Source organism: Onychomys torridus, chromosome 1 (assembly GCF_903995425.1).
Source record: "Onychomys torridus chromosome 1, mOncTor1.1, whole genome shotgun sequence".
NCBI lineage: Eukaryota > Metazoa > Chordata > Mammalia > Rodentia > Cricetidae > Onychomys > Onychomys torridus.
In genome coordinates, this window is record NC_050443.1 from 67,736,468 (window position 1) to 67,763,925 (window position 27,458).

Consider the following 27,458-nt stretch of genomic DNA (forward strand, 5'->3'; position numbering starts at 1 on the left):
CCCATTAACAGTGTGAGGTCCAGAGAACCTCATACGAGCCAACCTGAACTCAAGCGTAGGAGAACAAGCTTACTCAAGCTAAGGCTAATGATGCTGACATGAGCAATCCAAGCATTAGTAAGATGAGAATATAGGTAAATAGGGCCTGCCACATCAGAGCCTTGGGTGCTGATATCTACTCAGGGAAGTGTACCAGTCATGCACATTAGTGGGTGAGGTACTCTGGGCAACACTTAATATGGATGTCTGGGAAACTCCAGAAGGATGGCCCACTCTTTCTGATTTTGTGCAGAAATCCAGAACAGACCAATACTGACCAATCAAATATATCAGCTTTCATCTGGAGATACAAACAGCATGTCTCATCATCAATTTGCTCTAGAAAATATTTCATTGTAACATGAATGCTAAATATTTTTATTAATAAAAAACACCAGGGATAAAAGCTGAAAGACCAGAGGAATAGAACAAGCCAGCCACAAGTTCTTTCCACTAGGAAATCCTCAGCCCAAGAGAGCTACTTCATATATGCTCATGCCTTTATACCTTTCTGTGCCTTGCCATCTTACTTCCTCTCTCCACCCAGCTACACCACTTCCTCTTTCTGCCTAGCTCTATTACTTCCTGTCTATTTGTACAGACCTCCAGACCTCTATGGCTAACTAGTGCTGGGATTAAAGGCATGTTCCACCATGCTTGGCTAGGTTTCCAGTGTGGCCTTGAACTCACAGAGATCTGGATGAATCTCTGCCTCCCAAATGCTAGGATTAAAGGCATTTGCTACCACTGTCTGACTTCTACATTTAATATAGTGGCTGGCTTTGTCCTCTGATCCCCAGGCAAGCTTTGCTTTTTAGAGCACAAATAAAATATAACCACATTTCATGGAGAATTTGGATCTAACATGAATCTCAGCAAAGAAGAGATATTGACTGAAGCTATATATGCCACTTTGGCTTTTATTTGTTTGAAATGTTGATTCACTGTGGTGGTTGAAATGAGAAATGTCCCCCATAGGTTCCAGTACTTGGGTACTTGGCTCCAAAGCAATTGTGTGGTTTAGGAAACTTTGGGGTGTATGGCATTTCTGGAGGAAGTATGTTGCTAGGGTGGACTTTGAGTGCTCATAGTCTTGCTCTAATTCTAGTTGGCTCTCTTTGCTTCATGACTGAGGTGGAAGATGTGAGTTCTCCCTGCTACAACTGCTGCCCTTCCATGGGATGTCTGATCTAGAAACATAAGCCAAACGAAATTCCTTTTTGCATAAGTTACCCTGGCCGTGGTATTTATCACAGCAACAGAAAAGTAACAACTACATTTACATATAAGTGTTCCTTATTTTGTTCTTTTTATTTACATTGTTCAATTAGTTTGTGTGATTATTCCATTTGTTTCTATACCTCTTTTGTTGTGTTCTTTCTGCTATTTACCTATAATACATGTAACGTTCTATCTCTGTCATGTCTTATTTTCTGTTTCATCCACTATCAAATCATGTTTTTACTTCTACATGTAAGTATCTGTAACATTAAAAATTTTAAAGTATTTAACCAACTTTCTTTTTTCTTCTTTATTTTTATTTATAAAAATTATTTATTAAAAATTTATTTCTATTTCTTATTTCTTTTCCTTTTTCTTCTTTAGTTTTCTCTTTTACTCTAATAATAATACCTAGTCTTACTAAGCCTATTTTCCTTCAATTCTTACCCATAGTAATAAATATCTTCTATATACCACACATTCCTGCTCCTTTATTCCCTTGAAGTTAATACAGCTGAATTTTTTCTAATTGACCATGGTCACAATGGGTTTATTATCTGTCATTGTTTCACAGTTAATATTCTCCCCTCAGAATGCTACTGGAGATAATGTCTGGGGAACTACACCCCTAATCTAGTAAAAACAGAATGGCACTTAAACTCTATTACAGCCTAGACCAAGTTGAACATTGCCTTGGAGGAGGAGGGAATGGGGGGTGGATTGGGGGAGAGGTCTGGGGGGATGGGAGGAGGGAGGAGGAAGGAATCCATGGCTGATATGTGAAATTAGGTTAATTATAAAATAAAAATACTATAAAAAGAATATGGGTTATTAAAGAAAAATCCAACCAACTACATAAGCCAAAGTGCCTAAGTCTTGCAGATGCACAAGAAACAGGGTAAAACAGGAAAGCAAGTCTTCACTGCAGATACATAGTGGCATGGTCAGTTTTTCCAGTTAAGAGTGAATTAGATGAAATCCCAAAGGAAGTCAAAAAAGTAATTATAAGCCTACTTATCAAAATCAAGGACACAAACTCCTCAATGAATTCAAAGAGAGTACACATCAACAGCTGAGTGAAATAAAGAATTCAATAAAATATATAAAGAAAAATTCCATACAGTGTTAGAAATACTAAAAACTAAGTTTAAATTTTAGAAATGAAAACTCTAATAAGTCAAATAAAAATCTCAGTAGATCCCACATGAGTAGAATGAGTCAAGTAGAAGGCAGACTGTCAGGATTTGAAGACAAAGTAAATGCATTAGATAGAAGAGAGGGCCTTTGGAAAAAATACAACATTTCTTCATGATAAAAACCATAACAAAACTACTGGTAGAAGAGATGTACCCCAACATAATACAGGCTATATACGACAGACCTATTACCAATATTATCTTAAATGGAAAAAGCCTGAAAGCGTATTTACTAATATCAGGAACAAAAAGAGGATGTCTACTTTCACAGTCTAGAAAGTATTTTCATTTATTCTTTGAGAATTTTATACATGCAATGTATTTGGTTGTGCAAACACCTGATTCTTCTCATGACCTCCTCCCAGAACCACCATGACCTCCTTACTCTCTCCAACTTCTGCTCAAAGTCTTACAGGAATAAGATGAATGAAGGAATAAAAAACATACAAATAGGAAAAAAATAGAAAGACATACAAATATCCTTATTGCAGAAAATATAATCCTATATGTAAGAAATCATTAAAAAACTCCACCAGAATAGTCTTAGAACTGACAAACACTTCCCAAAAGCAGCAGGATGAAAAATTAACTTATGAAGCCCTGCAATTTTCTTTAAAATATAATGGTAATAATAATATATTGTAATGGTTGTAATAAAAGAGATATCAGGAAAGCAGTCCCGTTCACAATTACGTCAAAACAAAACAAGTAAACAAACCCCAGAAGAAATCTAGAATGAAAGCTCTCTCTAATGAAAATATTTGAACATTGAGAAGAAAATTGTAGACACTAGAAGATAGAAAGACCTACCATTCACATAGACTGAATTAATATTGTGAGAATACTAGGCCAATGAAGGTAATCTACAAATTCAATGTAATCCCCATCAAAATTCCAGTCTTATTCTCCAAAGAACTAGAAAAATCTTCTAAAATTTCATTATAAAGGCAAAAAACCCAGAACAGTCAAAGCAATGCTGAGCATAAAATATCATTCTGATGAGATCACCATACCTGATTTCAAGTTTTCCTACAAAGACACAGTCCTCAAAATGACATAAACTGGGCCCAAAACAAAGTTGTAGGTGAACAGAATAAAGGATTCATGTAAAACCCCAGATAACGACAGCCACCCAAGATTTGATAAAGATATCAAAAGCACACATGGAAGGAAAGCCAGCCTCTTTAACAAATGGTGCTGAAGAAACATAGAAAATGGAACTAGATCCCCATCTGTTCTCCTTTGGAGTTCCTCACTTTAGTGAGTCCTTCCCTTCTGTGAGTCCCTGCATTCGGTGATAGTACTTTTGTTTTAAAGTACCATTAGCAGTTTCTTTAATAATGCCCTAAATTTTGGGTTCGCTTTGTGACTAATTCTAAATCTGTTCTAAGTTTCAGATACCAGACCATCTGTCCTCTGTACAAGTTCATTGTAACCTGATTTTTTTATAGTTATACTGATTTTTTATATTACTTTCCTCTTTATTTTTCTAGTTCCTGCATTTTATCAGTGTGTTCTTTCTTTCATGTTGTCTGCACTTTAGGAGTAAAATAAACTTTAAGTGTTCTTATGTTGTTTATTGCTTAAAACTTAATTTGTTTGTTCTACCTTTAAGTGGGAATATTATCATACAGGTATCATATGGAGAACTTAGAAAATAGTCACAATTAAAAACACAAGATTAACATTATCTATAATCTAATGACTAATTGAATTAGCCATAAATATTTTATGTTGTTTCTTACCAATAAGAAAGTTGTTTAAGAAACTCTAGCCAAAGTTTCTATGTATGTTTATTCCTTATAACTTTACTTATTTGTATTTATGTGTAAGGGTATTTTGTATGCTTGTACCTCTGTGTACCATAGGCATGCCTGGTGTCCATGGATGCCAGAAGAAGGCATCAGATATCCTGGAACTGGAAGTACATGTGAACCACCATGTGGGTTGCTGAGAATCAAACCTAGGCTCTGTGGAAGAGCAACTAGCCCCATTAACCACTGTGCTATTTCTGTTCAAAGTATTATGTTTATTTTGACACTTCAGTCCTCAGGATGTATTCATTATCTATAGGCACATATTTGCTATTTATAGGTGTATTGTTGCATGTACAGTAGCAGCTGCAATAAGGAGAGAATAAAATATGCTTAGTGACAGAAACTCCTCTTCTCAATAAGGCTTGATGAGGTGGACAGTGTGTATATACCTTAAGACGTTCACAGCAATAATGCTAAAATTTCAAAGTTCACATCTGAAGCAGCAGCTTCTTCTACTTGTCAAAGATATTGTTCATTTTGTTCTAATAAGTTGATAAAATCCTATAAAGCAATCAGAATATATTAATTAGGTTTGAGTTAAGTTTCAAATAGGCCATTTTAGTACTTTATTATTATTTCCATATTATTATTATGATTTTACAAAAGAATATATTGATAAATAATGGCTTTCTGAGTAAGGTAATTCTTTCAAGGCATTTCTATTTTATTCTCTTTAGCATCTCTGTCACTATGCCTAGTAAAGTAGCCCAAATTATCCATGTGTCCAGCACATGGTAAAGTTTTTGGATGTCCCTGTACTTGCTGGAGAATGTAGCTTTGTGGAAAATACTTTTCTTGTTCATCTTTTGTTTAGGCTATCTAAAACAAAAGCATGTAGTCTGTTTACACTGGTGTTGATGGTATAAATGTCTATGAAGTGACATAACATGGACAACTCAAGATTTTTCAAGTTCAAAATGATTCTACCACGTCAGGTTTCCTTTTCTGTTCCTATCCATGTCCCTCTTTCCCTCTCCTGCATGTTCTATAAATATGTTACCATTTCTTCATGCTGGGCCTATCAAATTACTGTCCATTGCTAATTGTGTCCACGAGATCTAAGTGAGGCCACTCCTGGAACCCCTGGGCTGGAAGTTGCTCTGGCCTTGAAGGTGAACATGCAACCAAATCAAAAGTCATCCGAGTTCTTCTTCAGAGATTTTTGCATCTGAAGTTGAGGACTGGAAATCTTTTTTCTCAGACATCAAAATGATGAACCAATGAGCCTAGAAGTTCCAAGTCTCTTTATATACATAAAGCCATTACAGATGGAGGAAATGAAGCTGGCCTGATAGCATTTGAGAGTCTAATTTTATTGCCTTATGTTCATGGAATAGCCTGTGTCTTTCAGCAATTCTGTCACTCCCAGGAACTAAACTCCAAATGCCCTGGACAACTCAGTGGGTTTCTAAATTTTATAGCCAAAAAACTTATGGCTAATCAAGTTGATAGAGTATACTTGTTCTAGTAAGTGATGCGTTAAACAAATGTCTCCTACTTAAAGCCTCAATATGAGAAATCTTCCACATTAAAGGAGCATTATTCTAAGGTCTCCCAGAAGTTTCATTGCATTAGTCAACACACAGAGATGGTCTCAAGCGTCATCTTCAAGTCTGTTTGGAAAAAGACCTAGTATAAAGTATAAATTCCCTGCCTTTACAGTTGGTGAAACTGAGAGAGAGAGATTTTGACATGTCTTTAATGACTAGGATGGTTTGCAGTGACACCAGTGCCAAGATGAATTCCCTATCTTAATGGGTCTTGAGTTTAAAGGAACTTAAGTATAATGGATATCTACATAGGCAGCTCATACTTCCCCCCCCTCATTTTTCTTTCTCTCTCACAGGATAACTTACCTAAAAATGACATTTAAAAACCATTTCTCTACATACCAGGTAATAGTACTGCAGGAGACTACTAAGAAGCACCTAGAAGAGATATCTAGTCCCACCTTGTTTTGACTAGCAGGGAGTACCAACCTATCAAAGTACACCATGTCTTTTCATAAACAATCAGGTATACTGTTTTAAGTGTTGCATTATGTAACTCTGTTTCAATAACATATTTGCCTGCATGTGCACACAGTCGCATGTACACTCACTCACACACACACACACACACACACACACACACACACACACACACACTACATCTTCAGCTAGACTCAGAGAAATGGAGAAAGGTGAAAGTAGAAATAGTATATGTAGACAAATTTTCTTTAGTTCTCCAGCACACACACACAAAATGACACAGAGACTTGTTAATTATGAAAACTCAGCCTTAGTTTAGGCTTGTTGTGACTAGCTCTTATAACTTAAATTAACCCATATTTTAAGTCTTTGCTCTTTCATGCACTCATTACCTCATCTCCATTTTGCCCATCCTGCTTCCTCAGCATCTGGATGGTGACTTTGCCTTTCTTCTCCCCAGAACTCTCTCTGTCCAGAAGTCCCTGCTATACTTCCTGCCTAGCTATTGGCCATTTAGCTATTTAGCTTTTTATTAAACCAACCACAGTGACATATCTTTATACAATGTAATCAAATATCTCACAACAAGTATACCATAGATAAAGATTAAATAACATAGATAAAGGTTAAATACTATGTTATACAAAGACAGTTGATAAATGTGTCCCTTGGTCCATCTTTCCCATCCACTACTCTCCTACATATCACTACTACATCAAGTTAGTAGCTGCTAATTGTATAAAGAGAAGCTCTAAACCTGAGAGATACAACATTATGTAATAGTCCTATGGTCAGATACAGGTATGACTGCTTGATACTCTTTCCATGTGTGAGCAGAGGAGGAATTAAATGGGGTGGCAATTCTTTTTGTTCTTCTCTAATCCTCCCTTTCCAAATGAAACCCACCATGGCCTAATGATACACTGCGGAAACAAACCCTCCTGTGTACTCTGCATGACGTTATGAATGGGCAAGGCATCTACACAGAGAGTTGGAATAAGAATAACCAAGCCAGATTTGTATTGTTGATCTACAGCCTGAAAGGGAAGTATGACTAACTTGGGCAGAGGCCACAATGAGGGCTCTAGCCTTCAACAAGTCCTATGATCTAGTTCAGCTGGGCTTTGCTAAGCAGGGGAGTCAGTGGAGTTGAGACAGAAGAAACAAGCTTGGCATGCTTTCGTAGCCTATACTCATTCAAGTAAGCAGTCTGAGCCAATAAAGTTTTATAAGCTGATAATGAGGATGAGGTATGAACAGAATGATACTTTCATTAAAATAGCCTGGAGACAACCTGACAGGAAAAGGAAGGGTGACTGTTAATGGATAGAAACTGAAGGCATGAAGCCCAAGAGATTATATGGAGCATGAAATAGGGGGAGAATGAGTGTGGTAGGAAGGCACATCATGTCTATCATTATCTCTAAACATAAACAAAGACTCCTGGACTACAATGACAATCACAGTGGATGACCCAGTGTGTTTAAACACAGCCTGAGACAAGATATATCCGATCTGTTGAAAAGCCCATGATTATTTCCTGACTAATCAATTGTTTTAAATTATTAATTAATATTAATGAATCATTTAATTAATATTAACTAATCATTTATTCTCTTCAGTGATGTGATATTTCAAGTCCTGTAGTGTCTAATTTTTTAATTATAAATTTATGGAATAAAGAAAGGAATATATGACTCTATATCAGAAAGAAAGAAATTATATAACAGATGCTATATGCTATTTCTGGATGTTCACAGGCTGTGGATGACCCATTATCTGACTGTGGAACTTAGTAGTTAGAACTCAAGGATTTAGAAAGGGAGGTTGGTGGACTTAGTTTCCAGGGAGCAGGGTACAGTTCTGGTAGTTAACTAACATCACAGACATTCCAGATATGAAAATGTGATTAAAGATGAGTTTCTTGGCTTTTTCCAACACCTCCACATTTACACACTATTCTTACTCTTTTTTTGTTTTAGTCCTAGTTAGCATTATTCTGATTATAGTGGTAAAGATAATTTTACTTACACTACCTGAAAAAGCAAGAATTTCAAAGTATCTATGTCTTAGTCAGTGTTCTATTGCTGTGAAGAGACACACCAGGGCAACTCTTATAAAGGTAAGTATTTACTGGGGCTGGCTTACAGTTCAGAGGTTGAGTCCATTATTGTCATGGTGGGTAGCATAGTGGCCCACAGGCAGACATGGTGCTGGAGAGGTAGCTGAGAGTTCTACATCAGATTGGCAAGCAGCAGGAAGAGAGAAACATTGGGGCTGGCTTGAGCATTTGAAACTCCAAAGCCAGCCCACCTCCAGTGACATACTACCTCCAACAAGGCCATACCTCGTCCAACAAAGCCACACTTCCTAATCCCTGTCAAACAGTGCTGCATCCTAATGACCAAGCATTGAAATGTGAAGACCATTCCTAACACCACATTCAAACCACTACAATTACAGAAGAGTTAACAGATGAACAAACCAAAGTATAATACATAAAGAAAAAACAAACTGAAAGACTGAAAAAAAAGTGTTATGGAAAGATAATACTAATTCTATACCTATATAGACATATGTATGATGTTTGTATCTATTCATAAATAGCAGCACTTACATATTATATACTATGTATGTATTATGTAATATGTATACATATTGCCAAGTGTAATATTTATAACCCTTATAGTTCTGTGCACTTGTTAGTTTTTAACTGTCACTTTGACAGTTTTTTCCTTAATTAAAATGGATTTATTTTTATTTTATGAACATGTGTGCTTCACCTGCATGTATATAAGCACTGTTTGTGTGCTTGACACACATGGAGGCCAGAAACAAGTATCCAACCCCTCGGGACCAGAGTTAAAGACAGTTGTGAGCCACCATGTGGGTACTGGGAACCTAACCCAGGTCCTCTACAAAAGCAGCCAGTGCTTTTAACAGCTGAGATGTCTCCAGCACATTGAATGAGCAATGACCTAGATCAAGTTGTTCTGTGGTTGTAGCTGTGTGGAACTTGCTTGACTGTCAGCTGATGTTGGGAGACCCAGCCCACTGCACATGCCATTGTTTCCTAAGCACAGCACCCCAGGCATGTAAGGGAAGAGAAGGCTATCAGAGCAAGTGAGCAAGGATCCACACACTTGTTCTCCCCCTGCTCTTGACTGTGGATGTGATGCTGTAAGTTTCTGCTTGGTTCTCCCTCAGTAAAGATCTGTAGCCTGGAACACAAGCCAAATAAATAAACCCTTTCTTCCCTGTCTGGTCAGGATATTTTATCTAATCAGTGGAATGTAAGTTCAACATTCTGAGAAGTGGGTTTTATTAACTAGTTCTATCTAATATAGGTAAGGCTCAAGAAAATTAAGGTTTTTTTTTTTTTTTGCTAAATAAATTAAGTTATTAAGCAGCAATGGGTGGTCTAAGCAGTTAGAAACAACAAATATAAATAATTACTCCTAAAGGAAATAAATATACAAGTTAGGCCAGCTTGAGTGAAAGTCTAATTATCTAACCAAATCCAGCTCAATGACAATGAACTGGTTCAGTCAATCTGCCCTTCACTTCCTCTGGATGGAGTGGTGTTGGCAACTGGGAACAAATTCGAATAGGCAGTGTGGCTTGTGAAGTAAATTCTGTTGTGAACATGTTTTCTTTCTCACTTTCTATTCAAATCACCCATATCTAAACTTATTTTCATTTTGGAACCAGAACTTGTCACACTTCTGAGGACACAATCAATCATTTAGTCAGTTGATTGGCTGTTCATTAACTCACATGCTGTCTACAGCCACTGTGGTGGACAGTAGAATGCAGCAGTAGCCTTGGCATCTCAGTGAAGGATGTATATAAACAAGCCTTTTTCTGTTGATCTGAACTAGGTGAGAGTGTTTGAAGGGCTTCTGTTCCAGTCAAAGCAAATCATGAGACTCCCCACAGAGTATGACAACCAAAGTACGACTTGAAGCAAGATGAGAATGAGCTAGGAGTAGAGGCTTATATTTGTTGAAGTACTAGTGACTTCATATCTGGGTGCTTCATCTCTGTTTATCGTTTAACTCTATCAAGAGCCCTGTGAAACAGAGTTATTACTGGTCTCATTTTGCAGACTAAGAAGTGGAGGCAGAACCTTTCAACTTCTCCTTGGTCCCAGAGTTAATTCACATTATAGATCTTGACTCTGAAGCTTCCTTTAATTCCATTACATCCTGCTGCTTCCTGAGACAATGATGGTCCTGTTTCAGTCTGCTGTCTTAACACACAGAGTTACCAGAATGAAAAGCATTTAATCAAGACAGAAATAGATTTTAAGACAGATCATTTTCTGCTCATGGTGAGTAATCAATAACACTGGAAATTGAACCAAATACATCCAGCACATGCTGTAGCTAAGTGTTATTCTATATGTATCTCAATCTTCTCTTCACTAAAGTGAGGTTAATAGTATATTACTTCTTAGATGAGTTAATGTATGTAGCAGCATGCAGAGCAGAATACTGAGTAAGTGTTAAGGCAGTATTAGCAATTATTACTATTAATATTTGTGCCTGTTGGGTCATTTGCCTTCCAGAGCTGACAAATGAGAAAGGATATTAACTGAAGCTATTCTTCATGAATGGAGTTATTAAGTCTGACTAAGTGATAGCGTTGAAACTTGGGTATTCTCTTTTTAAAACTGATTATTGGGTGTCTTAACACTGTGTTAGCAAAAGACTCACAGTGAGGGTAATTAAGACATGACTAAATTAAAAGTGAAGTGTTAATAGTAGCAGAATCCAAGAGTGTTCTGACTGAGTGATCATTCATGGCAAGTTACACATACTGAATTTGGAAAATACTTCTCAGGAGTAGCAAACTCAAAAAGCTGTCCTCCTAATTTTAGGGTTGCAGGCATTTGATGGAAGAGAAAGCAACAGGTATGATGCAATGTTTCTTCAGGTTCAGGAATTTAATTTAAATGAGCGAGTTAGGTGCCAAGCTAGAGACAGTGTGCATATACCAGCTAAAGACAGTAAACCTGAAAGCCACCAAGTCAATGACTAGCCATGGATCAAGTGAAAAATATTGTGGACTACCCATATCTAATCTTTCAGGTTTATAAAGAAAGCAATAGAGCAAGAAGGAAGTCAAGCTGATACCTGATGCCTTACATAAGCATTTATGGAGAAGAATAGGCTAAGAACAGGAACTCAACTGGTCTGTGGTCCTGTCTCCAATATAATACATTTCTGAGTCATATATGGGGATGGGTAATGCTGGGAAAGTTTTGTAATCTCATTTTTCTTGCTTAGTGCCTTTCTGGGTGGAGGATTAACTTAGCTGACACAGGGAAAGTATGCAAATGGTACATGATTTATAATAACTTGTCTATAGGTATTAGTAATATTGCATAATATGATTTAGAGAGTTCTTGTCATGTTGGAAGCCAGTAGCGCACAGCGTGTATTATAGTTAAACATAATTCTGTTGTTGGGACACCAGCAAAAGGCATGAAAGACACAGTCCTCAGGTCACTTGAGGAGGCTAGAAAGAGCCAGAGAACATAGAGGAAGCGTTTCACAAAACAGACACAAGGCCACTCAGAAGAAAAAATGTTTTCAGAAATGAGGATGCGAGTAGACAGCCAAAGCTAAGAGGGAGTGCATGTGGCTAGCCGCTCTGTGTAGTCCAACAGCCTGTGTAATATACAGATGTCACCTTTCCTTCAGTTTCTGGGGCGTCAGAGGAGAATGAAGTAGTGATGACTCCTTTCCCTTCCTTGTTAGTGTTTGGTGACTCTGTACATCTAGGGTGTTTTCAGGGCTAAAGTGGGGTACATGGCTGCCTGGGTGATGGAGGAAGCATTCACTAGCAGATAAGAGAAGCCCTGAAGCTGGAGGAAAGCACACAAGAAGGTTGAATTGGACTTTCAGATCTAAAAAGTAAAGGTAATGTAGGAGGCAGTGTCCTTGCATGCCGGAAGCCCCAGGTAAAAACCACAGCACAGGAAAATATAACCATTGAAAGTAAAGTACAGAAAGACCATAAGACAAGGTAGCCATAGGAGCAGTGTTGGCAGAGGAACTTCTTAGTTGAGTGCATTTGAAAACTCTCTGCTGACAGCATGGTCCTTCTGTGCACAGCTCAGTCTGTCCTTCCCAATAACCTTAGTCTGATGCTGGGTAACTTTTAGTTTCTCTTTATATACCACATGCGCCTTCTCATCCAGAAATAGGAGCAGAGTCCAAAGCTTTGGGTGCTTGTGACTGATAGCTTGGACATAAGTGAAAGGTAGTCAAGCATTTTCCAAGCAAATGGAAAATACAGGCTATGAAGGCAGGAGTCAGGTTCCACACCTTACTGTTACAGGATCCTGGGTACATTCTATGAACTGAATTTTCTCTTAAAAAAAAAAATCAGAGTATTGCCATGAAGATTAAGTGAAAAACTTCATTCTGAGAACAGTGTGTGACATATAAGTCTCAGATGAAGTCCTAGTCAAAGCTCGGGATTCACAAGAGTCAGGAAGTCCCAAAAAAGTGGAAGAGGAGAAGAAAGGGCAAAGCAGACACAAATTCAGGTCCGTCACCTCTGTTCACATCGACCACAGAAAAGAAATATCGACCAACAGGGAGCGAGAGATGTTTTGGCACATAGGTGTTCAATAGACAAGTGACACATGTTCTCCTTGGAGTAAGGAGTTTTAAGTCCCTGTCTGTGTGAGACTTCTTACTGTAGTGTTATTTATTACCCACCATCCACCAGCTCTAATTAGAACTTCACAGTGCTGAGGAATTTGGTGTCCTAACCTCAGGCCTCTGGTACGTTAGGTATTTTGTTTGAGGTTGATATATTTGGAAAGATTGTGGAAAGTGAATTCTTTGCTAGCTTTTAATGAGGCAGATGTGAAAGTTTTCTGCTAGTGTTTTTCCCCCCTCTCTGTCAATGGCAGTCAAACATTAAATAATCCAACCCCAGACAGATGTCCTAAAGAGTTGATTAAAAAACTGACAAGATCTCCGGACCTCACATAGACTTAGATGCTTTACTCCAGGAAAAAATCAGAATCACTCCAGTGTAGAGCACCTACTAAATAATATTTTAATTATAAAACAAAAATAAAAAGGACAGAGTATTTAAAGGTATCTGTACTATAAAGGTATCTTTACTATGGGTGTCTTATAACTGGATGTACATTTCATTTCTAAATTTTTGTGTATGTTTGTTCATAAAGGAGGTGCATGTACTCTGCCTGTGTACATGTATGCATGTATATATGGAATCCAATGGCTCCCATTAAGGGTCTTCCTTAATCAAGCCCCCACTCCTTTGTTGGGACAGGTTTTCTCACAAAATATGGAGCTCACCAGCTTGGCAGACTGGCTGGCAGGCAAGTCCCAGGAACCCTCCTGTCTCTGCCTCTCCAGTGCTGGGATGAGAGATGCATGGGACCTCACTCACTTTTTTGTTTGTTTGTTTGGTTTGTTTTTTGGTTTTTTGAGACAGGGTTTCTCTGTGTAGCTTTGTGCCTTTCCTGGACCTCATTTTGGAGACCAGGCTGGCCTCAAACTCAGAGATCCACCTGCCTCTGCCTCCCGAGTGCTGGGATTAAAGTCATGTGCCACCACCGCCTGGCCCTCACTCAGTTTTTACATGGATTCTGGGGAACTGAACTGAGGCACTTTACCAATTAAACCACCTCCCTGGTCTGAATGTGTGTGCGTGTTGTCCATATGTATGTGTGCTGTATGTATGTACGTATGTATGTATGTATGTATATATGAAGGAATGAATGTTTGTGTGTCCGTGGGTGCCCACACCCTAGTACTTGTGCATGTAGAGGCCATTGGTGTTTTCTTATACTGCTGCCTGCCTTATTCCCTTACAACAGTGTCTTTCACTGAAGCAGAAGCTCAGTCTTTTTTAGCTAGGCTAACTGGCTAGTGAACTCCTCAGATCTGCCTCTCCACCCTTCTGATACCCAGCTGTTACATGCATGCTGAAGACTTGAATGCAGATGCTCAGGCTTGCACAACAAGTGCTCTTACCAGCTGAGTCATCTCCTCGGCCCAGAATCTTTTGAAGCATGTCCATGCGGGTTATTATGCTAGATCAATTGAATCTATCCCTGAGACGGGGAGCCTGGTTGTGTACATTTGTAAACTAACATGGAAGACAGAGGCAGCCATGACCGAGAACTCTGGGTTTAGAAGTGAGGCTGTTTTTCTATCGTTTTTTAAACCTGGGAAACTATGTGAGTGCTTGGAGAGCAGCACAGAAGTTGAGTCTTGGTGGAAATGACAGATTGAGCAAGGGCAAGCTCTGCTCTGGGTGAGTTTTCCTGGCCTTATGGCTTCCTTACCTTTAGAATGTGGCTGTCAAGTTGTTTTCATAGATGTGTGTGTGTGTGTGTGTGTGTGTGTGTGTGTGTGTGTGTGTGTGTGTGTGTGTGGTGAGTGCATGAGAACATTATTTTGTAAATAACCCACTTGTCTAACCACACCACTCATACCATTTGTTTTAGTGAAATGCTTTGTTGGCAGTTTTAAGCCTTTATCTATTGATACAGTGAAGCAAACTGGTAGCAGTGGCTCAGCCTGAGCCTTCTGACCTGAAGCTGCCAGAATAGTAGACCATCTCCTCATACTGTACATGTGTGAGTGAATTAGCCAGATTCTGGTAGCTTGTGTGTAACTTGGGAGTTACAGAATGTATAAATTCCCCTTCAGGCAGAAGATGTTCCTGGGATGCTGCTACTGCTCTGAGTCACATATGCATACAAAAGTCCCCAGACAGCACTTTACAGTTTAATCAGCAGGTCTGTTTCTGCACAGTCACCTGCTGCATGAGCCTGACTGTGTCTACCTGGATGCCAGGTAGCTCAGTGGTACCTGAAACATAGCTGAAGTTTTAACAGGCAGGGTTTGATCAAAAGGGGAGATAGTTTTGATCTATACTATGCTAGAGAGGGGACTCAGAAAGTAAGTGTACCTACTGTCAAACCTGGTGATCTAAGTTCAATTCCCTGTGGAAGGAGAGAACCAACTTCCTCAAGTTGGCATACATGGACGGATACATACCCACACCTTTTAAGATCAATCCACGTGAGTCAGTTTAATGGATAATTGGTATTTATTAAGAGAGACAGTTGTGTAGCTTGATCTGCTTAAGGGGCCCCTTGGCAGTAGGATCAGGATCCATCCCTGGTACATGAGCTGGCTTTTTGGAGCCCATTACCTATGATGGAACACGTCACATAGCCTTGATGCAGGGGGAAGGGCTTGGACCTGATTCAACTGAATGTTCCAGGCTTTGCTGACTTCCCATGGGAGGCCTTACCTGTTTGGAGGAGGGAATGGGAGTGGCTTGGGGGGATGGAATGCAGGAGGGGCGGCAGAAGAGAGAAAAGAGGGGTCTGTGATTGGTATGTAAAATGAATAAAAAGATTTCTTAATTAATTTTAAAAAAGATGTAAGTTGGGGGAAATATACTCATGGATACAGAACCAAGTAAACAGCTGAATTTGTCCTCCGTTCTGCCCAGGAGTGAATGCACCTGGCCATCTAGTATCTGATCACACCAAGAAGAGAACGTGACCCATCTCTCTTTCCTTTTAAGAGATCTCAGGCAAGAGGTCACATATACAGGCAAGAAGCACTACCTCTTTCTGACTGTATAGCCCAAGTTCATGGGTGAAGCAATACCACTACACTTCCCCTTTTTGTCTAAATAAGAAGGTTCTAAATCTAATACAAACCATATACAGTAAGAATGATTATCAAGTATTTTCCAGGAAGAAGAAGGGTAATAACAACAAAAATGGAACTGCAACCCTATTACAACTTATAACCAAACCCTAGCAGATGGCAATTACCCATAACCCTGTGAAAACAAAACCTGTTAGGAGAGGGGGTGTCACTTTCTTAAAATTCCTTCCTGCTATCTAGGGAGGGATGATATCTCTGTGGGGTCCTGTAAGAATCTAAAACATTGGAGAAAAGTTCTATGATGACAGTTAAGGTATTCACTGATCTGATCACTAGGACAAGCCAGTTCAGTTCAGGAACCCTCTCCATTATTTCTGGTAGTCTGAACTGGTGTTATCTTTGGAGATTCCTGGCAGTTTTCCTAGCACTGGGTTTCTCTCCATCCCCATGATATCTCCCTTCATCATGGTATCTCTCTCATTGCTTTCTCATTCCATCCATGTTCCAGCTTGTCCATCCCATTCCCTTATGTTCTCATCCCCCATCCCCTACCCTCCATTGCCCACCCCTCACTCCAGCTCCAGGAGTCCAGTAGGAGAGTGAGAGAGGAGGGATTCTATGAACAAGAGCATCAGGATCCTGATGGAGAAACCTGCAGAGACAACCAAACCAAACTAGTGGGAACTCATGAAAGCTGGATCAATGGCTGTAGTACCTGCATGGGACTGGACTAGACCCTCTGCATGGCGAGACAGTTGTGTAGCTTGATCTGCTTGGGGGGCCCCCAGGAGGTAGAATCAGGATCCATCCCTGGTACATGAGGGGGGCTTTTTGGAGCCCATTACCTATGATGGGACACTTGTGCAGCCTTAAGGCAGGGAGAAGGGCTTGTACTTGCCTCTACTAGATGTGCCTCCCCATGGGAGGCCTTCTTGTCGGGGAGGAGGGAGTGGGGGTTGTGTTGGGGGGGGAGGCTGGGGGGGGGGGAGGAGGGAAGAGGGGATCTTTGATGTGTAAAATGAATGAAAAAATTTCTTAATTTAAACAAAGGATAAAAAAGAAAAGAAAAAGAAGCTAAAATAATGTAGCCAGTCTCAGAGTACCCTGTCCATTTTATTTCTGTTTTTACTATGGAAATCTTTGCAAAAGTTGAAATGAGTTCAAGCTGGCTTTTGACACTACATACACACTTCCCTTACCTTTTGGCAGTAAGCATGTAGTCATTATCACTATTTACTATTTTCCCTGAAATGCACACCTGTGGCTTGGAGCTAGCTACTTACTCTTTTTCAATCTCAATGTCCTGGGCTGCCAGATGAAGGGATAGAATTCATACATTACTGCTCTTCAGATGCTGAGTCCAATCTTACGAGAGCAGAATATAGACACTGCTATATCCTTCACTGCTCCAAGTATTTTGCTTGGTTTAAGCATCTAATATGATTCACTTATAATCACCTGTGTGGCAGATTTTTAATTTTTTCAAGTGGATTAAAGTGTGGTACTTTTCTGTCATTGTGACGTATCATTCCTTAAAGCATCTTAGAGTAGAAGAGATTTTTTTACCTGACAGTTCCAAAGCATTCATAGCCCACCATAACTAGAAAGACATAGCAACAAAAGCATGAGACTGGCCTGGTAGTTAGGAAGAAGAGAGATCATGCTTCATGCAGACACAGGAAATAGAGAGAAAGAGCGGGTAGTGGGGCCAGGCTGTAAGACCTTAAAGCCCACCTCTAATTACCTACTTCATCCAGTAAAGCTCCACCTCCTAAGGGTTCCATAAGTTTCCCAAAGAGCACGCCCATCTGAGCACCAAGTGTTTAAGCACATGAGTCTGTGGGATACATTTCTCATTCATACTGTCTCCTGAAACATCTGATGCTTTGAACTTTCCTGGGATTACTCAGTCAAAAAGTGAGTGCGGCCTAAGATAAGCATGTGACTTCAGATAGCTTTCCTATCCATTGTATTCCTTCCTTCTTGCAGCATGTTTATGGTGAATATAGTGATAAATGGGAGCCCTCAATGCTTCCTGGCTTCATCTGTAAGTCTCTGATTGGAATCAGGCGTGCTGCTATGATAACTAGAAGTATACAAGCACGGGTGTTCATGAACATGTACTGATAGATGGTGAAGGCAGAGTGCTCAGTTTCTCTACAGTCTTGCCTATAATGGGATCGTAGAGAATTGTACTTATTAGCACTTCCCCTCCAAGAGATCCCAGCTATCAAACCTCTGCAATAAACTGTCCGCCAGATGCTCTTTCCAGACACTTTATGCCTCTGGGGTTCCTACAAACTTTTCTAGTGCGTATTCCCAAACCAAAATGGGACTTTCTCATCTTCATCTCTATGCCTAGGACTTAGCAGGAATGCACACAATACTGGTTAAAATAATGGATGTGCTTCCGTCACCATGAACTGCCACTAGGTTACTAGCTGGGGCCTCAGTGGAGATCCCCTTACTCCTTTGATCTGCTTGTTTCCTCTGTAAGGAGCCTCAAGGCTCAACCCAGTCCTAACCCAATTTACCTTGATTTGATCAGCTACTCTCCAAAGACAGTTTCTCCTTCATCATCTTATTTTTTACAGAACCGTCTCACTAGGCTGCCACTGACTGGACAGGTATTTTAGTAGTTTCCTCCTCGTGATGAATATATTTTCATTTAATTGCCATATTATTATTATTTAACCCTATTCATTAAGAGATTTTTGTAAATTTTACATTAATGACTGAAAACCATATTTAACTGCCATGTTACCATATAAATGTAAATTAGAAAAAAAATCACTAAAGATCCTAAGTTACACTATACATGAAGGAGGGGCCCTCTTAAAGTTTTTCTATCATATAAACATATTTTTATAGTATATAACACATTAAAAGGAGAAATATTTAGTACCTAGTATGTCTAATGCTGGGTAAAGAACTTCTGTTACTCCATTTGGTCTTTAAAACAGTTTAACAGCATTTTGTCATGGGTCAGTGTAGTCCCCAAAAAAATTAGTGCACTCTGGGCGACAGTGCCACATGCCTTTAATCCCAGCCCTTGGGAGGCAGAGGCAGGTGGATCTCTGTGAGTTCCAGGCCAGCCTGGTCTACATTGTGAGTTCCAGGCCAGCAAGGGCTACACAGAGAAACCCTGTCTCAACAAAACAAAACAAAACAAAAAAGTAGTCCATGCTTCAGTAAATAACCTTTCACACATGTTTATATACAAACAACCCTAATTAAATTTAGTGGGTCACACAGAGTAAAAGAAGTGAAAGTGTGAGGGGGTTTTTGGTGAAGAGGAAGCATTTCTGTGGAAGAGGGAGGGGCTGAGATAGCTAGTGGGGGTGAACAAACATGACTAAAGTTCATATATAGATATAAAGTTCTATATAGTTTATATAGCTCTATATATGAACTTTCGTCATATGAATATATATATATATCATATATATTGATATATATCATATATATATCAAAGAATAAATATTTCAAAATTAGAAAAAAGTCTTGAAAAGAAACACAACTTGCTTTAATACCACAGAGAGGTCTGGCCTTCCAGTCCACTTACTGTGCGATCATACTGAATGTCTGTAACCTTTCTAAACTTAAGGTTTCTTATCTGCCAACATATGATAATAACTCATGTCTGGCATTTGAGGTGAGATTATAATGCCTTCATTTCTGACACAAAAGCAAGTTAATAAGAAAATGGTATTGGCTTATTTTTTTAATTACTTAAGTAATTTTTTTAATTACTTAAGCATGAACAACCTGGACGTGAGTGGGGATAATGAAGGGCAAGGTTCAAGGGAAAGAAAGCTTAGGGGAACAGGAGATCCCAGCTGGATCAAGAACAGAAAGGAAGAACAAGGAATAACATGATAAATGATGACCATATGAGAACAGGAATAGGCAGAGTTCTAGAGAGGTCCCCACAAATCCACAAGGATTTTTTTTTAATTTGGCACTTTTTAAAAAAATTTATTTTATTTTTTTGCAAGGATCTTAATGTAGATCAATGATTTTGAGTTACAAAATATTAGGAATAGGTAATTCCAGTTAAAGTTGTACAAAAAGACACAGTGATGTAACAGTATGACAAGACAAAAGCCCTTGTCTTTTAGCAATGGAATGTCTGAAAGTACATTTTTAAAAGTTTTCTAAATAATGACTTAAAACAATAAAAGGTTTTTGGAGAGCTTCATTGAATTTTGCATGAGAAAATATTTTTTCTAGTATCCTGGTAATAAATTTCTTGTTACTTTTTTCTGTTCAGAAGGAAAATATTATAGTAATTAAATATTTTATGTATATTTAAGTATCTGTTCTATATTTTTTCAAAATTAAAGATTGTTCTACTGTTGTGCATAACATTCATTTCTTGCCTGAGCACGTGTGTGTTGCGGGGGATAGGGGTGCTGCCATGCCATGACAAGGTGTCTGTGTAAGTCAGCAGACAACCTTGGGCGTTGGTTCTCATCTTCCACCTTGTTTAACACAGGGTCTTTTTGTTGTACCTCTAGTGTAAGTGGCACATTGACTGGCTCCCAAGTGCCCAGCAAGTCTGCTGTCTGGGTCTCACATCTTCACAGCAAGGATGACTAGCCACAAACCTGTGGGCTACTGCATCCATGTTTCCATATGGATGCTGAGGCTCTGAACTCAGATCCTTGGGTTTGTTCAGCAAGTGCTACTCACGGGCTGTCTTCTTGGCCCTGGATCCACTTCTGATTTTACATTTCCCTTTAAAGAGTTACGTTCATCGGGAGTGGCTAGGTGATGCCATGGTAAAATGATTTCTAATCTTAGTGATTTCAAATAGCAAAGGCGTAATTCCCACCTATGCTGTGTGTCTCATCATGAGCTCATTGGAACAGTCTTAGAATCCCCACCTTAAGTTTCCACGAATTCATAGGAAAGAATGCGGGACAATTAAATCCTAACTTTTATTGTTTCTACCTAAGAAAGTAGCTTCTCATACTTTTTTTTAATGCTTCTCATATTTAAGTGGCTGCCAGCTGTCACATGTTCATACCTGAATTCAAGGAGGCCAGAAACATGGCAGTTGGACCATTTGTCTGGCAGGCGAAAAGAGAAATATTGGTAAAACTGCTAATGACTGCTGCAAAAGGTGTCCTGTGGCCTCTGTTCCTACGGAGACTTTAAAAGCAGTGTGCATCGCTATAATTGTAAATCTATGCTAGATTGAAAACTTATTTTTTCTTATAAGATTGTATAACAGGTGAAAAATAAGAAAGTTGAAATCTGAAAAGTGTAACATAAATAAATCCAGAAAACAATATTGTTCCTATTTGAAAAAATAAAATATGTACCTTAATTTTTGTAGAGAACCAAGAGATAGAGAAAGAAAGGAACAAAATAAGGAAGGGAGGGAGGGAAGGAGGGAGGGAGGGAGAGAAGGAAGGAAGGGAGGGAGGGAGGAAGGGAGGGAGGGAAGGAGGAAGGGAGGGAGAGAAGGGAGGAAGGAAGGGAGGGAGGGAAGGAGGAAGGGAGGGAGAGAAGGGAGGAAGGAAGGGAGGGAGGGAAGGAGGAAGGGAGGGAGAGAAGGGAGGAAGGAAGGGAGGGAGGGAAGGAGGAAGGGAGGGAGAGAAGGGAGGGAGAGAAGGGAGGGAGAGAAGGGAGGAAGGAAGGGAGAGAGGGAAGGAGGAAGGGAGGGAGAGAGGGAGGAAGGGAGGGAGGGAGGGAGAGAAGGGAGGGAGGGAGGGAGGAAGATGACAGTGAGAGTAAGGGAAAAATAAGAGGATGTATAGATAATGTATAGAAAGAATTTTCACATGAATCACCAGAAACACTTCCCTGGCTGGGGTAAAGCTCAGTGGGGAAAGTACTTGTTTTGCAAGCACAGGAATTAGCATTTGATCCCCAGAACCAAGGCAACAAATCCCAGACAAGCTGCTGCAAAGATACCTTTAAACCCAGTGCTGGGGAGGCAGACACAGGCAGGTCCTTGAGCCCCACTGGCCAGCCAGCCCAACCTATTTGGCTAGTCCCAGGCCAGTGAGACACAAGGTCTCAAAGAGAAGTGGAGGTACCTGAAACACAACACTTGAGGTTGTCTTCAGACCTCTACATGCCTATACACACATATGCATGGAGACAAAAGCAAAACACACACACACACACACACACACACACACACACACACACACACACACACACAATTTTAAATATTGGATTTTGTCTTATTTAAGACTATTATTCTACAATGTTGCATTAAAAGAAAACTGTTTTTTTTTCTCCCTTTCAGGAAAATATAAACATTGATGAAGCTTCAAGATGCCTGGTGAAGCACATACTTGCAAATGAGTGTGACCTTATAGAGACTATAGAACCAGACATTGTGAAGCCCCACCTCACATCACCCAAGGTTGTCAGCTGCTCTGGCTGTGCCAGATCCTAGAAGGCACCTCTGCTGGGCTGGCATATGCCAGACAGGACCTCATGGCCCTAATGAATTGTGCTTCCATTTTGCTTTATTACCATTTTGGGTAAGTGTCAGGATAGAGAAGCACATGTGACAAGCCAAAGATGTATGACAGCACGTTTCCTGTCAGAGAGGAACAGCAAACGTTCTTTATATGTTTTCCCAACCATCAGCACAGTGTTTACAAGCTTTTAAAATATTAGTCTGTTGTAAAATGCTGTTTTATCACTGAGCGAAGTCACTCAGGGACACATCCAGCCATGATACATGTTCCTTTAAATCAGCCCATGAGGCCTCTGGTCTTCTTGAGAAGGGGAATAAGAGAGCAAGGCAGAGGTCAAACTAAGTGTGGGATTTGCCTTGCCCCAGCGCGTCTCTTTGTTCAGGTTTCAATTTGTTTCCGGGTGGTCCTAGAGGTCTATTGAATAGAAACGGTATTTTTGCCATTCTTGGCAGACCTGAGGGTTGTCTGTGATGTTGCTCTTCAGAGTCCTGAGCACCGGCAGCCTGTGCTTTGGCTGCCTCCGTTGTTACGTGCTGTGCCCCGAATGCTGGTTTAACTGAAAACTGTGTGGAAAGATCTGCTCCCTGTATGTGCCTTTCTTCTAGTATCCTCGGACTCAAGCTGTGGGACTTCTCTGTACATGTAAGATATATTATATATATATTTTCACAAGTGGAAAATAAAACATTAAAGATGCTGTTTCCCTATTTCTGACATTGCCTTCAATTTCTTGCTTAGTACTGTGGCTTTTTTGACAATGCAATCATGTTTCTCCAATTCCATTTTTACATCTGATTTTAGAAAGGAGGTGAGGAATTGGGATGAGTTCATTCTGTCTGCATCAACTGTTTCATTCAGTATCTAGGTCAAGGAAATAGCCAGTGTTTATGCATTTTTGGTTAATCACAGAAATATATCTTTATACATTCTGACCAAGAATGATACAGAACAGTGAATATAAAAACAAACAACTGACCATATTATTGAAATGTTGCAGGTATGAATATCAATTTTCCTTTGATATTCACAATACACTCACAAAAACTTCAAATTTTACAACATATATTTTTAGTGTATACTCTTGACATCCCTTATTTCTGTAAGCATCGCACACGTGTTAGTATTGTGTTTCTTTTTCCCTTAAGAGGTGCACTTACCTCTGATGCAATTGGCCCATGAGGCAGATAGTCCCAAATTTTCTGGGAATTCATGGTTCTTGAACCAAATCTCACACATAAGAACAAAGAATGAGCTACACACCCTCAAATTTCTTTTCAGTCACAAAGAATAGTGCCAAGGCATGTTCTGCAGACTGTCCCTAATGACATTAAGTATCTGGTTTTTATAGAGAGAATTTTCCATTTGATTTATCCAAAATGATTACCTGGTTCCTCTACTGATGTTCTTGAGCTAACCTTCCAAACAAATTTCATTCATGCAAACCAGGTCTTATTATGTGGAAGGCAACCTAAGTTTGTTAAGATGGAGGTGAAACAAGGAGGAAAAGTCTTAGTATCAGATGTTTGAACTGACTTATTTCCAAACAAGGCACAGCCAGGATGGACTCATTGCTGGTGAGAAAAGCTGTAAGCAGTAGTACCAGATTACTAAGATTCTCATGAGGTGAGTTGAAGACATCTGAAGAGTAAATATAATTCTTTTAAACTCAAGCTTTTGCATAGCAAAGGATACAATCAAGAATATGAGGAGGCAAATTACAGGATGGAAGATGTGTTCAAACTATTCATCTGATAAAGATTTCAAATAAAAATATATGGGAACTCTAAAAACTCATTAACAGTAATAATAATCCAATAAGAATGATCTGAAGAGATACTCTTCCAATGTGAAAATGTCAATGGCCACCGAATAAAGGTAGAATGTAACTAGACATCAAAGAAAGGGATATAATTCTACACTATGTGATATAATTCTACTCTAATCAGAATAGCTAACATCACAGAAGAAAAAAAAATAGCAAATGCTGGTAAAATACAAAGAAAATGGAAGTCATACACCATTGATAGGGATGAAAACTAATACAGCAGCTATGATGAACAATATAAATGTCCTTGAAAATCTAAAAATGTATCTACCCCATAGTTCAGCCATACATTTCTAGATCTATACGCAAAAGGAAATGAAAAAAGCATATCAAAAAATATTTATTGCATCACTATTCACAACAGCTAAGGTGTGGTGTCAACCAAGGTACCCATTGGCAAACAAATGGATGAAGAAAATGTGTAGATAACTATGGAATATTAGTTATCCATAAAAAGAATATGATCCTGTCATTTGTAGCAAATTAGAACTAGAAATCTTCATACTTACCCAGTGAACATAGGAAGAATTCTACTTCACTGTCGGCTGCTGCTTGATTAGTTCTGGACACTGATACTCGTAGACCAGTACTTAGGAAAGGTGCTTAATTCAGACAGGATAATTCATCATGATGGGCAAGAGGAAGCAGGATTGCTGAACACCAATCGATCTGGGAGGCATGTGTCTGGAAGAGTGGGCTCACTGGGATCCTTCTGATGTTTCCATGCATAATGATAGTTTCTGGAGCAATTGCAATATCCCTGGTGAGGATAGCCCAGGACTCACATTCCTGGGGACAAAGTCTGAACTATAGTGTCATGTGGGATACTTGGTCTAGAAGCAACTGAGTCAAGAGAATGAGAGCGGCAGAGAAAAATCATAAACATCAGTTATGATCTCAAAGATAAACCACAGCAGAAGGCAGCAGAGATTGTTCCACCACTCTTCCTATTTTTATTACTCTCTCCTTATCCATCTCCATTCCCGTATTAAATAGACTCAAGCTGCGTAAACTGTGGGTTGGGACTTTTTAAGGGGCAAAATAATCAAATGTCAGGATTGTGAAAATCCAGCAACACTAAAAGACTCCTGAACACACTACAACTGAACATTATTGTAAGAACAAACACGGTATGAATACAGTGTGTTTCTGGCTGCACTCAACCTGTGCTGTATGACAGGGTCTTACTGAATGGAGCCTTAGTTCTGAATATAAAACACATGCTCTTTTCACTGGGTGTGTGATGCCACCAAATGCTGCCTGAAGCACTTTGGTTCAGATTGGAGATTATTGTGTGTTGAGAATTGCAGTACTTTTATTGTACATAAAGAGTTTTCTCCTCTTACAGAAGTGTAGTGTCATAATTCGGTAAAGAGAAAACTTTTAATGTTTTTCTGACATCCATGCCTCAGCATGCACATGTAAAATAAATATTTGAATGATTTGAATTGCATCATGTCAGAATACTTGATTTGAAAAGAAAAGTTGCTATTTAAATTTCTGAACTGAGTTAAAAAAAACATTAAAGGAATTTTGACTGGGGTTAAGATAGACTTTTAAACAATTGCTGAAATGATCCTAAAGGCACTTCTACCATTTTGTACTACATATTTATATGAAGTAGAGTTGTCAACATTAATGACTACAAAATCAGGACATCAAACAACTTGAAATACCCTTGAAAGATCATCCATGTCCTGAAAAATTTAATTCTTTATGAAAAAATATTCACATCCCTCTCATTAGGATGCAAATAGACTTTCATCTTCAATAAATGCTAAAATTGGATGTACAGCAAAGAATTTTTAAAATTTATTCATTTATTATTTGTTATCTGTAAATATTTGAAATCTATACCCAGTCTATATACCTATATGCTCATGGTTTGGTAAAAGTTTCTCTGTGAGAAGGGGTCACAAGTCAAAAAAATGCTCAAAACCAGTGACTTTCTTAAAAAATTCATGAAAGGCCAGAGTGTTCTGAAAATGCAGAATGAGTACATACAGAGTATGCAGGCAATAGCAAGGAATGCCAAAGACCTGTGGAAGATCTACTACAGTCTCTTGTGCCATTGCCTACAAGCTTTCTCTAGATGCCTAGGGTCAGAGCAACACAGAATTCAGACCTCCTGGACAAGTCTCATGCAACACTAGTGTAAATTAGTAAATAGTCAAGCTTTCTCACTTTGGCTTGAATAAACGTTGGGCTTCCTTCTCCAGAGGCCTCCAAAGACAGAGTGGAAAACTGATTATTGCAACCTTTTTGGTTTCCGTTCATCCTTGCCTCCATTTTCTGTCTTATCTCCAGTGAGTCCCAGGATCTGTAAGTAATTTTCATTTTTGTTTGAGCTCTGAGTGCTTGTGGATCTTAAGACATCAGGGCATCTAGTTGGTAACCATGAAATTTATAATATATATATATAACTATCCACTGATGCATAGGGCTGATACATGCTTTTAAAGACAAGCTGTCATCTAAATTTTTATAATCATAATATTTGTTATTTACTAATTATTAGTATTATAAATCATCACAAATTTTAAAATTGCATTTCTTTATTTTGTATGTGTGTATACATGCATACATGCTCGTTCTTGAAAACATGTGTGAAGGCTGTAAAAGAAATAACCCTCCAGAAATAGGTTTTCTGTTACCATCACATTGTGGGGCCCAGGGATCAAACTAAGGTCATCAAGCTTAGCAAGAGGCACTTTTACCTGCTAAACCAGGTAATTCATTGGCCTTCTCCACAAACTTATATTTATTACTCAATCACTATATTGCCACTACTGCAACTGGGACTGTTTCTGGAGAGATTAACGACTAAGTCGGGGTCTTAGACCTTAAGATGCTATGGTCAAAGAGGCAAACACATGAGCAATTCATTTTGTGCTAATAAACAAGGTAAGTGTCCAATAAGGTAAAACATTTCTTATGAAAACATAATTTGTTTTTAGATGTTAGGATATTAGCTACAATCATAATTAAGGGAAGAAAAAAAGGTGTGTTCCCACGATTCTCTTCCTAGAACACCAAGATTTAGACACCCTAGAAAAATTTGTTTGGCTACCTTTTCCTGTTATTTAGAATATTCTGGGTTTTTTAGGGTTTGAGGGTTTTGTTTGTTAGTATGCTTGTTTGTTTTTTGTGTGCCTGTCAGAGTGGGGGGGGGGGAGGCATGTCTTAGAGTCAAGGATCCAAACAATGGTGGAGTAAATATGTGATCACTCATCTCTATAGTCAGTGGTCAACTTTCCT

General features: G+C 39.0%; 1 protein-coding gene across 1 annotated transcript in view; it reads left to right on the forward strand.

The window, feature by feature from the left end:
* Rab38 (RAB38, member RAS oncogene family) overlaps window positions 1-23,180 on the forward strand; it is a 59,999-nt gene extending 36,819 nt beyond the window's left edge. Inside the window, exon 3 of the mRNA XM_036173578.1 lies at window positions 22,195-23,180. Coding sequence (XP_036029471.1) covers window positions 22,195-22,347 — 153 coding nt within the window. The 3' untranslated portion in view covers window positions 22,348-23,180. The remainder of the gene's footprint in view (window positions 1-22,194) is intronic.
* The last annotated feature ends 4,278 nt before the right edge of the window (window positions 23,181-27,458 follow it).